Consider the following 16,049-nt stretch of genomic DNA (forward strand, 5'->3'; position numbering starts at 1 on the left):
TGATAATTTAAAATATTTTTATTTAAAAATATATTAAAATATATTTTTTTATTTTTAAAAAATTATTTAAATTTAAAAAAACACGATTTCTTCCATGTTATGTTTTTTTGTAGACAAACATGGGCTAAGCCACTAAGCTGGTTTGCCGGCGACTTGCCACGAATTATAGAGAAGAGATGGGTGAAGAAGAGGCACTCAATGAACAATTTTATTCGATAATTCAAGTCACATTTATCTATAAGAATTAGTGAATCCCCCACTAGGATTTTGTTGTTTTCATTTCTACATCATGCGAAACTAGAGTTTTACGGACGAAGAAAAAAACTGTTTATAGAGCATCCATGACCAAATGCAAGATACCAACGTAAAAGTAGCAGATCCATATCAGCCAAAAACTACAGCAGATGGACAGCACTTTCTAAAACCCCTGCCATCGACAACATATATATATATATATATATATAAAAGACGTACTTCCCCACCCCAACATAAACTTACATGCACATCTATTATAACCAAAACTGAACACTGTAGAGATACCGAAGTCATGCGATATTCACAGCAACTAGTTTCCCTCGACCCATTGCAAATCCTCTCGTGCCATCGGGCATTCGGGGCCCAGGTGGTTGCTTAGCCATTGTCGGATGCTCACCAAGAACTGGATTTGAAGGGGGAGTTCCCACGTGGTTACTGTGGTGGTTATTGTGATGGTATTGACCTCGCCCACGGCCCTTGCCCCGCCCCCGGTTCCGCTTTCGCTGTGCACCTTCCTTGTCATTGGCATGATCCTCTCCCTTCCCAAGTAAACGGATCTCAGTCAATCAAGAGCTAAAACACCATTTATGTGAGACAATAAATATAACAAGGATGCATTTAAAATGTCAAAATTAAAGCAATTGTATTCCAGAATTCATCTTTTTTTAGAGGAAAAAAATACTCTATCTAGGATGCTGGCAGTTGTGCCGGACAATGAATGTATCACCCATGATACAAGCATTTCTCTGTCATATCAAAGACCTGTAGCCTTTCCAGTCAAAGCAGCCTTCTCCCCTCTGTCCCTTCATGGGATGAGACAAGGAAAACCAATTCAATTCTCCTGATTCTTTTCTATATCATAAATTCGGTTTCTATTATTAATCGATCTTCCTACTTCATTTGCTTTACAGATAGTAAAACAGAAAACGCCAGCAAATAAGTCCAGATTCTTAATTGTCCAATACCCTTCATTCTTAATTGCTTCATTATGCCAAGTCAGTCCCAGCTGGCCATGTGAAAAATGATATTTCTGTAGAAAATTATTTCCAAAATTTTGCTTTGTTCAAATTCAATGGAATTTTGCAAACACTCACAGAATGCTCATGTGAATGGACATCATGCTGCTGGGCTTGATCTTCTGTCAGCTTTTCATTCGGCATTTGCTCAAAAGCAGAAACCTCATCTTCCTCAGAATGCCCTTGACCATCATGCCCCTTCTTTCCTTGTGCCTGGGTGGATTTCGATTAATGATGGAACAAACAAACACAAATCAGGGGACTAAGCTAGCTCCAAAAACATAATAAACTTCCAAATTCATTAATTGAAATTGATAGAACAGTATTAAGATCCAAAAGTGCATGTTGTGACTCATGAAACTGTCATCCTACAGTGGGAGGCACTGGTTGACAGGGTCAATATGACTTCCTGAGGAACTATAAGTGCGGGATATTTGAACTGCCAATACCATTAAATGGAGACTCAAGGGTTTTAACACCCACCAAGATTACATATCAAATATTTAATACAAGACACTCTCATCTCTACTTTCCCTTTTAGAATATTTTAGAATATTTTCCAATTCCTGTAATTATTCTCCCACTGCTAATCTTTTTAATACGAATTATAAACCTTTCATCAGACTATCAAACAAACACGAACAGTTTAAACCTTAAACAGTCTGATTGACTTTGATGGTTCAGTACCAAATTTGAATAGGAGGGCATTCAGAAGCATGATATACAGCAATTAGGAACTATTTCATTAGCACTTGGTTCCTAACTGATTTGGCATCATCAGATAGGAAGATCTGCTAATCATCGTCACATGGCACCTTTAAGTTACAGCATAAGGTATTGCATTAATCAGTTGGAATATTTTGGTAATAAAGCTGGTATCTCTAGCATCATGCTTTACAAATGACAGCAGGAAAAAAAAAGGAATGAAAGAAAGAAAGAAAGAAAGAAGAAAGAAAATATTGGCACATACCCCACGCTTGAGCATTAACCGAACCTTAAGACCACTCCTCCAGTTTCCCTCATCATTTAGCTCAGCAACCTAAATAATAGTATGTGCACTTAATTAGTCCAATGAGAAATTGATGTTAGGAAAGCAGACCCAAGCAAATCATGGAAAAGCAAAATACTTACTGCTTTCTCAGCAATCTCGACAGTCTCATATTCCACAAATGCATGCAACTGCAGCAAATGATACAAGGAGTTTAGATGTTATGCTTTTCCATGTTCATATGACAAACAATCAAGAAAAAAAAATAAAACAACCAGCTATTAGATAAATAGAAATGATGAATGGAAAATGAAAATGAAAGCATCAACAGCCAAAGCAAAACATATGTATCTTCCTTTTGGGTGGGTTGGTGTACATCTCTCAAGAATACTACAACCTTGAAGGTCAATTCTTAATAATTATACTAACCCTAATTTTGTACTGGCATCAATAGATAAGCAAAAATGCAAGATTCATCAAGAAAGACCTTCCTCTAGGTCTTTTTTTTCAGGTTATTTTAATTTTTATCAATAATTCAAAAATCATGTTACATTTCACATATTTTTTAATGTAAACTTCCTTCTGCTCTTTTTTGTTCGCCATTTTGCAAACCCGCTGATTATATAAGAGCCTCTTGCTATTGTGAACTTCCTTCAACAACCTTCTTCCAAACTCTTGTATAATTCTAACATGATATATAAGAGACTGAATGATCAAATGGTCTCAAGTTCGAATCTCATCATCCTCATTCTCTCTTCTAATTAAAATTGATTAATAACACAAGCTAGTGTAAGCTTGTGCAATTTTCAAACCAAAATGCATTAACTTGAGGGTTGTTAAATAATATAAATCATAACTTCACCTAGGTTGAGATGATTCTTTGCATAGATCCTTGATTTTCACATTGTAGTAGAGCCACAACTTTGAAATGTTGTTAATGCTTGCAAATTTGCTCTTTAAGGTCTTGGGATTTCTTCTTGTCTTGAGCAACACTTGTTCTTCATCTTGTCTTGAAATTTTCTTGAAAATCTCATTATGGTTTGAAAATTTCTTCTTGAAATTTTACTTGTTTGAATTTTTGTATTGAAAATTACCTTGGTTTGAAAACTTGGTCTTGAAACTTTCTTGGTTTGAAAATTTTGTCTCGAAAATTTCTTTATTCTTGTCTTGAAGTTAATGACATCAATTTTTTGTTAGCAAATCTTTGCTAATTGAATTACCAGCATCAATTTGAGGAGGGATGTTAATGGAAAATTAATAGCAGAAAGCTGGCAGAAAATCAACATGTGAATGGCAGAAATTATGGTTGATTCTTGGCAGAAATTCTGCGTGAACACGAGAAAGTTTGTCCTCCATTTTCAATTATGAATAGTGAGGTTTAGAGAGAGCAGGAGGCAGAGCAAACACAGAAGACAAGTCATACAAAGAAAGCTGCCTTAGAGATAAAAGGAGCTTCCATAATTTCTACCATTAACATGCTGATTTTCTGCCAGATTTCTGCCATTCACACACCTCACCAAAAGAAAGAAATGCATGATGATGTTGATAAAAAAGGATTAAAAGTATGCCAAACATAATTGATGCCTTTGCATGAATGCATATGCATGAATATCTGCATGAATGTACCTTGTTACTGAAATGCATCCCATCAGCTTTACCAGATCTAGATGCTGAAGAAGCTCCACCAGAAGGTTGAGGTGGACAGGTGCGAATAGTCTTCACACTGGAAAAAGAAATGGTCAACAATATGAAATGTCTAATACTATATCTGGCATGGTTTACGTAAAAGCTAAACCATCCAATGAAAAATCATTCTGAACAGAAATATCTTGCCTCCCAACAGCAGAAAAGATCTTCATGAGGTTTTGGTGGCAATGATCCTCGGGTAAATTTTCAGCAACAACTATACGAGACTAGAAATCAAGGAAAGTGTTAGAAACAAAACCAGAATTTTGTTTCTCTCTCTAAACTATCAATACACATGAAGCAAAGGAAAAAATACAAAATTTCATGCCTTCTGCCAGAGACAGAAAGAAGTAACTTAACATAATTTCCAACACTAATAATGCAAGACAAAAAAAAAAGGTAGTGGGCAAAAGAAAACATACTTGCAACTCCTCAACATCTGACTCAGTTAAGGGATGCTGGCGTCTTACTTTCTTTCCATCTTCACTAACTACCTGTATGATGTAACGTCCAAAAATAAAAAATTACACTGCGGTCAACAAAAACAATTGAAAGAAATTGCATAAACAAATAGGATTATGGGTGATCAAAAGCAATCTTACAAGCTTTGTTGAGTTCCGCAGAATGGTAGCAAGCTGAGAATTATTGTTTACGACAGCTTTAACCTTCTTAAAGGAAGCAACAACAGATATTGGCACTGTATTAAAGCAAACAAGGGCTTAGAAGGGGTATAATATAGTTCACATAAATAATAATATTTCACATAGCTTATTGTGAAATAATGGTTGGGTAAACAATCTTTGCACAATCACATGACTCTAAAGGTGATAACTTCTTAATTTTTTTTTATCATGAGATTTCTTTAGAAAACTACTGAATTGGAAATTTATTGGCAAACTGCAAGGATATAGTTCACATAAAACCTCAAGAAAAGTGACATTTTGTTATTTCTTGATTCAAAGTTCAATAAATAGCAAATTTATAGCTTATCGAGGGACGTTTTCTACAAGAGTATGTACTACCCAAATCATTATCAAGAGATCAAAATGCAAAGAAAGTAGCTGGTTATCAGGGGATTGTTTATCCAATTGTTATCCTAGCTACATTTTCAAAAGAGTATGTCCTCTCCTAATCATTTTCAAGAGATCAAAAAGAAAAAGAAAGTAGCACTATGCTGAACTTTAAAAAAAAAATCAGTGAGAAGAAGATAATGATAAAATACCAAATAAAAGAACAAACTGACAGAAGTTGAAAAACCTTACCATATCCTTCAGGATCCTTGGTGATAAACCTCATAAGATGATCAGTAGTGGCCAAGTTCAAATCACTGAAATAATACTCCACCTGCAAACAGTTAAGAGCAAATGCCAAAAAACATGGCAGTTGATTTCATAATCCAACATGGAACCAAAGGTATCTTAAATCATGTTTCACTTCAATTCACCCTATTGTCATTCTACTACCTCTCTCATTATTCCCTTGTACTAAATTTAACAAGCTCTCCACACCAATGCATCTATTAGTCACTATCAAACAAACCCAATTCATCAACAATCCCAACTGGATTATTCAATGCCTTTTTATGTGCTTGTTGATAGTTTTGATGCCTTTTCCAGAATCCAGATCAAAAGCAATTTCAAATGCAGTCCGAATGCATTCTCAAGCCAGAGACTCCACTATATCAGAAATGCAGGTTAGCAACAATCCTGTTCTTCCATTCCTCTAGTGTATCGCAATCACCACTATAGGCACAGTATTCAAAGACTTCTACCAAATCCATTATCATTAGCAGTACATCTTAAGTTCCCCATTATTTCTAATAACCATCAAGATTAACTTGAATTTCCTTTAACACATGCTCTAAGCTCACTCAACTTAATTATATCACCGATAATTTGTCACTATTCACTAATCTACTAAACCCTAAATTCGATGAAAGAAAAACAAATAGATACAAATTCAACTAACCTGATTCAACAGCTTATTCATAGCTTCATCACTCTTAGCCACATGATCCGAAGAAGCTGCTGCATCCTTATTCACAACCACTTCAACCTCTTCCTCAAATTGCTGCGGCACCCTTTTAGAATTATGGAGCTGATTATGCTTTCGAACCGGAACATACTGCTGTTGATGCTGATTGTGATGATTATGGTGGTGGTGGTGGTTGTTGTGGTGGTGGTGGTTCGGAACGGGGATGACGTGAGGCAAGGGAACAGGGCCATGAATCGGAACGTGAAACGGAGACGGAGGGAACATATGCATCATGCCCGCGGGAGGAGGGGGAGGGGGAGGGATCACGGACAATCGCGGCGGAGGTTGAGGTTGGGGGCGCGTGGGGACAAAGGCGGGAGCTTGTGCGTTGAGTTTACTAAAGGAAACATTACGAGAAAGCGAAGGATCAGACGAAGAAGGAGATTGATCTAGGGTTTCAGGTACAGATTCTACTACATCCACTAACTCTTCTTCTTCTTCTTGATTTTGTTGTGCCATTAAAAGTTCGATTTTTTGATACTGTTTTAGGGTTTTTTTCCTTCAGTTTTTTTATTTTTTGGGATTCGATGTATCTAGGGTTTTTAATTTTATTTTCTAGGGGGAGGGGTCCTGGAGAGGGGGAAGACGATGGAGAGGATTTCTCGGTTTCAGTGCTTCATCGTCTTTCGTATTTATACTTCCGAGGAACTCACTTCTCGTCGAGAAAACTTCAATTTAGTCCCTAATTTATGACTTTTGTATCCATTTAGTCTTAATCCTTTGATTTTATCAATGTTGCCATAAGCGTGTTTAGCGACATCAAACAAAGACACCCTTCCAAGTCCCATCTATTTTTCATCAATAACAAGTAGAAGTTCATTGACAATTAGAAATTCACGTGATTCAATTCAGTGCTTCATCGTACAATCTCAAACTCTTTTTTTAGGGAAAACTTCAATTCAGTTCCTAATTTATTACTTTTTTTATCAATTTAGTCTTGATCCTTTGATTTTATCAATGTTACTATAAACGTAGTTGACAACACTAGATAAGGATATCTTTTCAATTTCTTTTTGTTTTTTTTTTATTATTAATATGGGTATCTAGACTAGCTTATGTGTACCTCAACTAATCTCACGGGTCATAAAGTTAACGAATATGTAAGCTTCCAGTGGCCTCGAGGTTTATGAGACTCAAATTGGTGACATCTAGGGAGCAAACCCAAAACCTGACTAGTTGAACTAATCTCTCAGGTTTAATTTCAATCTAGTTTTTATTAGTAACAATTAGAAGTTATTGTATAATTTACACATGATTGTTAAGTTTTTTATCCAAATATTTAATTAAACTTTAATTTGTCCTTAACATTAAATAAATGATAAATTTTATTTTTATAGAAGTGAAACAAAATAATAAAAAAACACATTATAATTGATGTTGAAAATATATTTGAGATCTTGAATAGCTAATAGCTATGAACAATATTAATATGAAAAAAATATAAATAAACAAGTTTCTATTTAATCATTCAATGTATAATAATTCCTTAAAAACTATAGGATAAAAACACATGGAACGTCTTTGCATTGAATTGAGTTGGTGAATGAATTGAAACACTTAAGGAGTGTTCATAAATTGGATGGGATCTCTCTTACTTCGATTTGTAAATGGTGAAATTTTCTAGAATATATTGAGACTCAAAATGATAACAAGGCAATACATTAAGGACTAAACTTAGGTTTTCCCAAAAGTTATCCAACATATATGGACCCCATTGTCTTTTCAATCTTCATCTGTAGGTTTATCCTTGTGTAGGCTTATTCATAATTATTATATATAAAGTTAAAACTAATCAGTGTATTTTAGTGTGGATTATAATCAAGGTAAAATGAAGATTTTGCCCTTCAATAACTAAATGATTGAACACAAATTTTAAGGTTAAAATAATTTTTTCACACTTTATTGTATAGTGCCATTACACCATGCTCTTATAAAAAAACAACACAACTTATAATTGAGGAGTTTTTGTGATTTTTCATATTTTTTTGTATAATGTAATTGTTATTTAGTCCTTGGGGTCAAAGTTTTTTTTCCTTAAATCAAGGGATATTTTAAGTTTTTTGACCTAGTTTTTTTTATATATATAATTATTGCATGGAGCTAAATATGTTCTAACCTTTTGATAAATAAATAAAAAAAATTGATTGAAACGTGCTGGGAAATGCCGGCTCTTTTTGGGCCACACATGTGGCGCCTCCAAGTAACTTTTGGTCGCCTTCCAAGATGGTGTCCGAAACATCGCGCCACCCTCTACACGGAAAATTGACATGTGTCAGACTCTATAGCACGACAGAGCTCCGGCAATAATTTTTTTTATCCCCTTTTTTTTTCTCTTCTCTATTTTAAAAGGTGTGTTAGCCTTATAAAATTATAGAGTGATCATCAATATTTTTAATTGTATTAAATTTGATTTTTTTTTTGCAAATTTATTCCTTATTGCTATTTAGTCCTTGGGGTCAAAGTTTTTTTTGCCTAAGATCAATGGCTATTTTGGGTTTTTTGACCTAGTTTTTTTGCAATTATTACATGGGGCAAAAATATTCTGGCCTTTTAATAAATAAATAGAAAAATGATTGAATCGTGCTGGGAGGCGCCCACTCTCTTTGGGCCACGCATATGGCGCCTTTAGAAGACTGTTGGTTGCCTCTCGGGGTGGCGTCCTAAACACCACACCGCCCTCTACACGGAGGGTTGACGCTTATTAAACTCATAGCATGGTAGAGCTTCGACAATAATTTTTCTTCCCCCCTCTATTTTCTCTCCCTTCCATTTCAAAAGGTGTGTTGACCTTGTAAAATTGCAAAGTGATCATCGATCTTTTAATTGTATTGTATTGAATTTGATTTATTTGTTTTTCAATTTCATCTCTTAGCATTTGATTTGTTTATGTTTTTTTTTTGTCAAATTTGATTTTCATTCTTTTAATTCCTATTTATTTTTCTTTTAATCTTTTTTTTTATGTTTGGATTTTATTTTTTGATTTAATTCCTAATCATTTGATTGTTTTTAATTGGATTCTCATTCTTATGATTGTAAATCCTTTTATTTTGAGTTTTCTTCTTAATTAATTTTTTTTTTTGAAATTTCATCCTTTATTGTTTAATTTCATTGAATTTTCATATCATATTTGATGCTTATTTTTTTTTATCATGCTTTTAAAACCTGACCCAAGAGTCGACCCCTATCATGTCCCAAGTCACGAGTTGGGTCGAATCACTCGGGTTACCGGGGCAATCAGATTTTTTATTGTAAAAGAAGTGAAAATGATATTATTTTGATTAAAAAAATCAATGGATTTTGACATGATTTTCTCCTAACTAATCACATGATTTTTTATTCGGCTAAAAAGTAAAAATGATATTATTTTAATAAAAAAATTCTTTCTTTTGATTGGTTTTTCTTTCTTTTGATTTTTTTTTTAGATTTTTTTCTAGCTTCATCCTTTTATATATATATTACTCATTCTCTTGATTTTTTTTTATCATTTTCTTGGTTTTTTTCCTTTCAATTTTATCCCTCAACATTTCATTTCATTTCTGTTTTTTTTTTAATTTAGTCCTTATTTTTTTCTCTTTGTTTAATCCTTTTAAAAAAAATTTCTTTAGAATTTGTCTCTTAGCATTTTATTTTATTTTTTAAATTTAATTTTGGTTTTTATTGTTTTAATTACTATTTTTATCCTTTTTATTTTTTTTTCGATTAAGTCCCTTATTATTTTTTTTATTAGTTTTTATTTAAGATTTGATCCATATTATTTTGATTACTATTTATTTCTTTTTAATTTTTTGAAGATTAATTTTTTTTTCAAGATTTGTTTTTGATTTTCTATATAGTCATTTCAGTCTCATGACCAGAGTTACTGGTTTTAAAAATTAATCAAATTTAACTTTGTTTGTTTTTATTTTTTAACACTAGACTATTAAGCTTTGAGTTTTTTTTTTTCAAGATTATCTTAAATCCAAATTAGTTAAATTAACTCGAATACTCTCGAGTTATTACCGTTTGTATATTTGTTACATAAAAAAAAATTAACCCATCCACAACGTAGTACGGGAAAATATCTAGTGATGGAACTAAACCCGATTTAATCCATGTCTGCTGATATTGATTAATCTATTCATAAGAAATAATATGGGAAGCCGACACACTTTAGTTCTCGAGTCAAGCCAAGATAATATCCATTCATTGTTGTTCTTGTGGTGGAGGAGATGGTGAAGTGGCCATTATGTTTGTTTTGTGTGCCAAGCCCTGAAATGGTTGGTGGGTGTCTGAACATTGTATGGAGCCAAATTTTATACCTGTTAATCATGACCATGATCATCATCATTCCTTTGTCGACAAAGATAATTAATGGCGGGCTGGATCATGGATTGTGGGGTCTCTACTGATTGTGATATCTTTTAAGGGATGGAAAGTAACTATTCATTTATTCAACTAATCGAGGCTAGATCATTATTATCCCATATCAATGTTATCCTGATAGTATTGACACTGTTGAGTTAGGATCCATTGCATGTGCCTCCTCTGTTCTCTCCCAATTCCATAAAATCCCTCAAGAAAAGTAGCTACAGCATGGCAAGCAAGAATTTGTTATCCAGGTTAAGCATCTAATTAGTCAAACATGGAGGAAGAAAGGTAGTTGTAGCAAAAACAGCGTCACATATTGTGCATTACTCAAAAGGCTTAGCCTAATAAGGGTTCTCTGGGTGTACAATTTAAAAAGCCAGCGATCCAGACAGCTTTTGATGGATATGAATGCTTTTATCCATCAACTATAAGCTCATCAGCTCTGCCAGTTTTCCAGTTATTCTCTGTCTATGATCATATTCAGCTAAAGGAAAGACCACTGCTCAGTTTCCAGCACATAAGCACGGCTTTCTATCTCCTCTTTCTTGATTCAAACTTGTGTCTAATAGCATTCCAAAAGGCTGGCACGGCAATATCATCAGGGACTTCCTTGAAAGATGGGAGGTAATTCACATCCACAATGACATGGTCACCAGTGCCTTCCTGGATCTGAGATGAGGTAAGACATGAGAGGATTTAGATTTGTATGCAAGTTCAGAAATATAATACCCTAAACTCAACTACAAAGACGATAGAACAGTTGCAGTTGGCTTCTTAATTACACAGATGCCAAAATATGTACCCACCGAGGGGTCAGGGTCTATAACCAACAAGAAAATAGACCTAGTGACTGAAAACCAGAAATATCAACTAGTAGGAAAATTGGCTCCAGTACGAATGCTTGATGCCAATCTTATACAAGAATAGCAAAGCATTTCTGAATTGATACTTTCTCAGTATTCATCTTGGGGTTTCTACCATTATAAATCACTCATTAAATAATCAAGAAAAATCATCAAATATTAATCAGGTTTGACTGGTAAAAGATGCAAACTGCAAAAGATATGCAGTCAAGGAAGCATTACTTACAACAACATCGAAGCCAAAGATGGTAAGATCAAGTTTTCTAGCAAGCCAATTTGCAGCATCTGTGACTAGCTCAAGATCAAAAGAATTAACATTGGTCTTGATGGAATCTGCACCTGTAGAGTGCCCAGTGCTGGTGGGTAGAGATTTTAAGCTGCAGAGGGTAAGCACAAGATTATCAAAACAGAAACATAAGACATTACCACAACTCAAGAAAACAGAAAGCAAACAAAGAAACTAAATGCTACCTGTCGAAGAGTAAAGGTCTGAGTTCATTTCTTTCAGATGATTTGGTCAAGACATCTGCATTTGGTAAAGATTTCTTTACTGCATAGAAAACTTGCTCACCCAAGACATAAATCTTGAATATAGTAGATGAATGGTCCACGTACTCCTGCAACGCCAAACAAACCGTTCAGAGCCAGGAGAACAGAAAACATGAAACTCAGCTGTCAAAAAGACCCTTTAGAAGGCTCAACCACTTGGCAACTCCTCTGACCAAGGGCTTTGAAATATATTTCAGTAATGTTAAATTACATTTAGCTTACTGGAAGGATGATGTAAAACTATGCTGTATCTATGTCAAATACAAGCACTAATCATTGTTCTACTGTTTCCAGTCAAGCATACACAATCAGAATAACCACACATTGGTTCATACTACTGTCATGCCAGAATGCAGGGCCAAAAAGTCAAACCAAAATTTGCACAGTACTTTTGTGCTCACCTGAACAATTGCTGGAAGAGGAACATTTAAATCCTTAAAATCTTCAACTCTAAAGGTGATTGCCTGCAATGCGAGAATTAAACTTTTTTAAGACAGAAAATTAAGGACAAGGAACTAAAAAATATTGCAGCTCCCGAGTAATGAACTGTAAACAATGTCCAAAATGTCAAAAATGTAATAATGTTCAGGCAAACCCAAAATGATGGAGCTGAGCATCTAACTATATTCAAAATTGATAGCAGCTCTAAGCATCTAACTATAAAATGATGAACAAATCTTTCCGGATAAGCACCTAAAATTGGAGAAAATACAGGAGAACTTGAGATTTCATTATTAAGGAACTTGCTTAGTGAGTCCACAGAAAACAAATCAAGCATTTCAGAGTCCCTGTTGCAGCATCGAGATGAAGTCCTGATTAACATTTTTTATCCTACAGTTGTATCCTTTGCAATCAAAGAAATTCTTACCATACTGTGAGCATCAGCTACTCCGCAGGCAACCTGAGGTTTCACTATACTCGGAAGAGATAATTTAGCTTCAGACAGACTTTGTGCCAAATCAGGGTCATTAAATCCATTAACCTGCGTATTTGAACTCTGGTTGTAACTAAATTTGAGGATAAAATGGTGAACCGTTCAAGAGATCATGCCTGAATGGAGCCTTAATGTGCATCAAGAAAATTGGTATCAATATGGAAAACACCCAAGAAACATATGCTTAAACAATGAACCACACCAAAAATCATTGTAGTTGATTTTGCAATGACAACAAAGCTAAACATTTCATTTTGTGTCCAGTGATTTGTGAGATCAGTTTTACTATTTTAAATAGATACCATTCTGATCAAAAGACCTTTAGGAAATGGGGTCCTCTGATTGCCCGACAACGTTCTTTGTTGAGAGCATCTAGCCCAAGAAGAATTTGTTGGATCTTTAGTCGATCCAGTACAGGATATATTTTATCAAGTGGATCAATTGCAAAGCAATCAGAATGGTGTTCCATATACCTGCGGAAGAAAGGGACCCAGGCACATTATTATGTCATTAATCCACAACTTTGTTTGCAACATGTTGATTTATCATCACCATAAAAATGTATAAAAATGAATTTGAAACTACCTTTGCAATTCTTGCATGCCTGCAGAGAAAGTAATTCTGTTTGAGGATTCTGAAGAGCCACTTAAGTCAACAGAGATAATTTCATCAGTTGCTTTATGCAGAACTATGTCAACGAGTTGTAATTGAGATTGCAGGGGAAGCTCAAATGTGAGGGGTAGAAACATCAAACCATTTGGAGAAGGATTCATGGGGAACGCACCCCTCTGCAACAAGAACAAAGAATAAGCTTGCAATTGTAGACATACATCTAAACTACAATTTATACATGGGTAAAGATACAGACAAACAACATGGAGTATGCACCATAAAATGTCAAACTAACAAATTTTCTTGTAAGTTTAAAACAAAATCATTGAAGAGCTAACTCAGATTGAACTCTAGATCCAGAAAATATAATGAATCAGTTTTCAATAGCAATGAAGGAACTCGATCAGGATATCGTGGCTTCACATTGATTTCTTTGTATATCTGGATTCTGGAGAACATCTATGATCTATGACACGGTCTTTCTCCAACATCAGTAATGCTTCCAATTCCTCTATCAAGAACTCACCTTGGCAAAATCTTCTTCCCGAGAAGGCTTCATAATATAACCAACAGTCACAACTCCATCACCAATAGCCTGTTTGAAATTGGAAAAACAAAACAGTCAGAGAATATTTAAGAACAACTAAAATTAATAAATAATTGTAGAAGTGGATTTGCTAATTGGATATTAATCAATCATGATAACCTTTCTAATTGAGGCGCAAATTCTCATAGGCAACTCTTCCAGTTTACTGATGCAAACCACTCCTGAACTCTCACATGCACCAGCACCTTCAACATCTAAAAGAAAAGAAAACAAGAATCCACAGTTTTTTTTTTAAAAAAAACCAAACCTGAATCCACAAAGACAAGATACAAAACAGAATCCACTGATGTCATCTAATAAAACAAAGTCACTAATACATAGAAACAACAAAAGGGTATAAACAAAACTCACCAAAAACAACAATGATCCATCCCAAATTGTTTAATTGACCAAAAGCAACCTTCTTGTCACTAGGAACAAGAAACAAAATTTTCCCTCCAATGCCACCCCAAGAAAGTGTAATCTCATTAACACCATCAACAGATGATTCATCATCCAAGAGAAAACAATCAAAGGAGTATTCCATTGCCATCTTTTTAAGTACACTCACCTATAACAAAAGGGCAGGAAAAAAAAAATGATCTTTCAAACAACCATCTCATCAAAGAAAACAAACCAGAAAGATATAGAGAATTGATGGACAAACCTTATAGTGAGGGAGAGACGGTGAGAAAGAGATCCCAATGTGGAGATTGGAGTGGCGGAGCTTTCGGAGGAGAGAGTGAGCTGAAGAGTGGAAAGAGGGGGTGGCATAATCATGAATTAGAAGTGACTCATGGATCATCACTCCTTTCACTAATGAACCCATTTTGGGTTTTCTTGGTCACTCTGCAAATGAGTGAGAGTGAGGGGAGAAATGTAAAGAGTGAAAACAAGGTGAAGAAAGGAAAGAAGGAGCGATGCTCTCTCTGCTTTAAAGGAGTAAAGAAGAGCAGAGAAGGAGATGCCTTGAAAAGGAGGGTCCTTTGGCATCGAAATGCGTGTAAGGTTTTCGGTGTCTTTCACAATTGTCCTAGGCTAGGTTCCTTGTGCCCTGTTTTTTATTGCATTAAATTAACTATAATTTTAAAAATTATTTAGTTTTTATTATTCAAACTTTTTTTTTTATCTTTAAATTGCTGTAAAAATTTAATTTTAAAAGAACTATAATTTATCTCTTTTTTAAATCTCTTTTTTTTTAAAACTAAAAATACAAAAACTATTACAAAACAAAATACACACTCACCCTCTCTCCTTGGAATCAAAAATTGATAAAATTAATCAGTTGATTATGAAATTATACGCTTGAGGTTTTCTTCGAAAGAACATGGTAAGCTTTTACTAGAGGGATAAAATATAAATAATGAAAGCTTTAAGGATCAAATTGGATTTTCACTCAAAATCTTGGAACCAAATTAAGCTTTTCTCAATATTCATGAGGGAAATAAAATTTTAAAACTGAAATGTAAGCACTTAAAACACAATAAGAATAAAAAAAACATAAAAGCACAACTTTAGAGATCAAATTGGACTTTTATGAAAACTTCAAAAATCAAATTAAAGTTTATCCAAGGACTAGGCATGAGGATAATGAGGTTTTAAGACTGGAATGTAATCACCTAAAACCATAGGGTCCAAAAATGTAAGGATAAAGAATTTTAATGGCCAAATTAAACTTTTATGAAAAATTTAAGGACCAAATGAACAATTCTCAACATTTAGGGATTGATAAGTGATAATAATGAAGTTCTAGGATTAAAATATATGTGCTTAAAATTACATGAATAAAATTGTAAAATTGAGAAAATTGAGAAGATATAGGATCAAATTAAACTTCTTTAGATACTTTAGAGATGAGATTAAAATTACATATTGTCAATTCCCATAAATTTTTTGGAACACTTATATGAATTTATTCTATCGGTGATTCTATTAGTAATTTATTTAATTTTTTGAAAATCAAGTAAACAAACTAGAAAGAAATTCAAATAAATAAAACTAAAATAAAAAACCAAATATTTATTGCAAAAATTTTATTACCTACAAATATGAATGAATAAAGCCATAAATGAATTGATTTTTTATCAATTTAATTCCTAATATAGCCATAAACCATTTGATTTTTTTTGTTAATTCAATTCCCAATATTTCCATCATTTCTCAATTGAATCCTTTTATC

General features: G+C 33.9%; 2 protein-coding genes across 3 annotated transcripts; both read right to left on the reverse strand.

Moving 5' to 3' along the window:
• Window positions 1-181: 181 nt before the first annotated feature.
• On the reverse strand, window positions 182-6,590 carry LOC133671241 (la-related protein 6B-like). Of its 2 annotated transcripts, none has more exons than XM_062091942.1 (10): window positions 5,914-6,588; window positions 5,208-5,289; window positions 4,548-4,642; window positions 4,368-4,439; window positions 4,093-4,172; window positions 3,886-3,982; window positions 2,403-2,450; window positions 2,242-2,310; window positions 1,350-1,484; window positions 182-794 (listed from the first exon to the last, which is right to left on the reverse strand). In XM_062091942.1, exons 1-10 carry the CDS (start codon window positions 6,436-6,438, stop codon window positions 546-548), a joined length of 1,452 nt encoding a protein of 483 aa, XP_061947926.1. In that variant the 5' UTR covers window positions 6,439-6,588; the 3' UTR covers window positions 182-545. The 2 variants fall into 2 exon arrangements, with proteins under 2 accessions (XP_061947926.1, XP_061947927.1); XM_062091943.1 differs by having other exon boundaries at window positions 688-828; window positions 5,914-6,590.
• A 4,028-nt stretch (window positions 6,591-10,618) lies between these two features.
• On the reverse strand, window positions 10,619-14,892 carry LOC133670445 (inositol 1,3,4-trisphosphate 5/6-kinase 4-like). The gene is made up of 11 exons (XM_062090942.1): window positions 14,538-14,892; window positions 14,243-14,441; window positions 13,991-14,085; window positions 13,811-13,879; window positions 13,258-13,460; window positions 12,992-13,145; window positions 12,607-12,720; window positions 12,140-12,202; window positions 11,661-11,806; window positions 11,416-11,566; window positions 10,619-10,995 (listed from the first exon to the last, which is right to left on the reverse strand). The coding sequence occupies exons 1-11, from the start codon at window positions 14,697-14,699 to the stop codon at window positions 10,858-10,860; spliced, it is 1,494 nt and encodes a 497-aa protein (XP_061946926.1). The 5' UTR covers window positions 14,700-14,892; the 3' UTR covers window positions 10,619-10,857.
• Window positions 14,893-16,049: the final 1,157 nt, after the last annotated feature.

The sequence above is a fragment of the Populus nigra genome, chromosome 13 (assembly GCF_951802175.1).
Source record: "Populus nigra chromosome 13, ddPopNigr1.1, whole genome shotgun sequence".
Taxonomy (NCBI): Eukaryota; Viridiplantae; Streptophyta; class Magnoliopsida; order Malpighiales; family Salicaceae; genus Populus; species Populus nigra.

What these genes read in the sequence shown, in the direction of transcription:
- LOC133671241 (XM_062091942.1), bottom strand. Translation starts at nt 6,438, where the DNA reads ATGGCACAACAAAATCAAGAAGAAGAAGAAGAGTTAGTGGATGTAGTA. An exon ending in TCGAGATTGCTGAGAAAGCA is followed by an intron (nt 2,311 to 2,402) that starts GTAAGTATTTTG and finishes ACTATTATTTAG; the next exon opens with GTTGCTGAGCTAAATGATGA. An exon ending in GGTTAATGCTCAAGCGTGGG is followed by an intron (nt 1,485 to 2,241) that starts GTATGTGCCAAT and finishes AAATCCACCCAG; the next exon opens with GCACAAGGAAAGAAGGGGCA.
- LOC133670445 (XM_062090942.1), bottom strand. Translation starts at nt 14,699, where the DNA reads ATGGGTTCATTAGTGAAAGGAGTGATGATCCATGAGTCACTTCTAATT. An exon ending in CTCTTCCAGCAATTGTTCAG is followed by an intron (nt 11,807 to 12,139) that starts GTGAGCACAAAA and finishes TTGGCGTTGCAG; the next exon opens with GAGTACGTGGACCATTCATC. An exon ending in TCTTTGGCTTCGATGTTGTT is followed by an intron (nt 10,996 to 11,415) that starts GTAAGTAATGCT and finishes ACCTCATCTCAG; the next exon opens with ATCCAGGAAGGCACTGGTGA.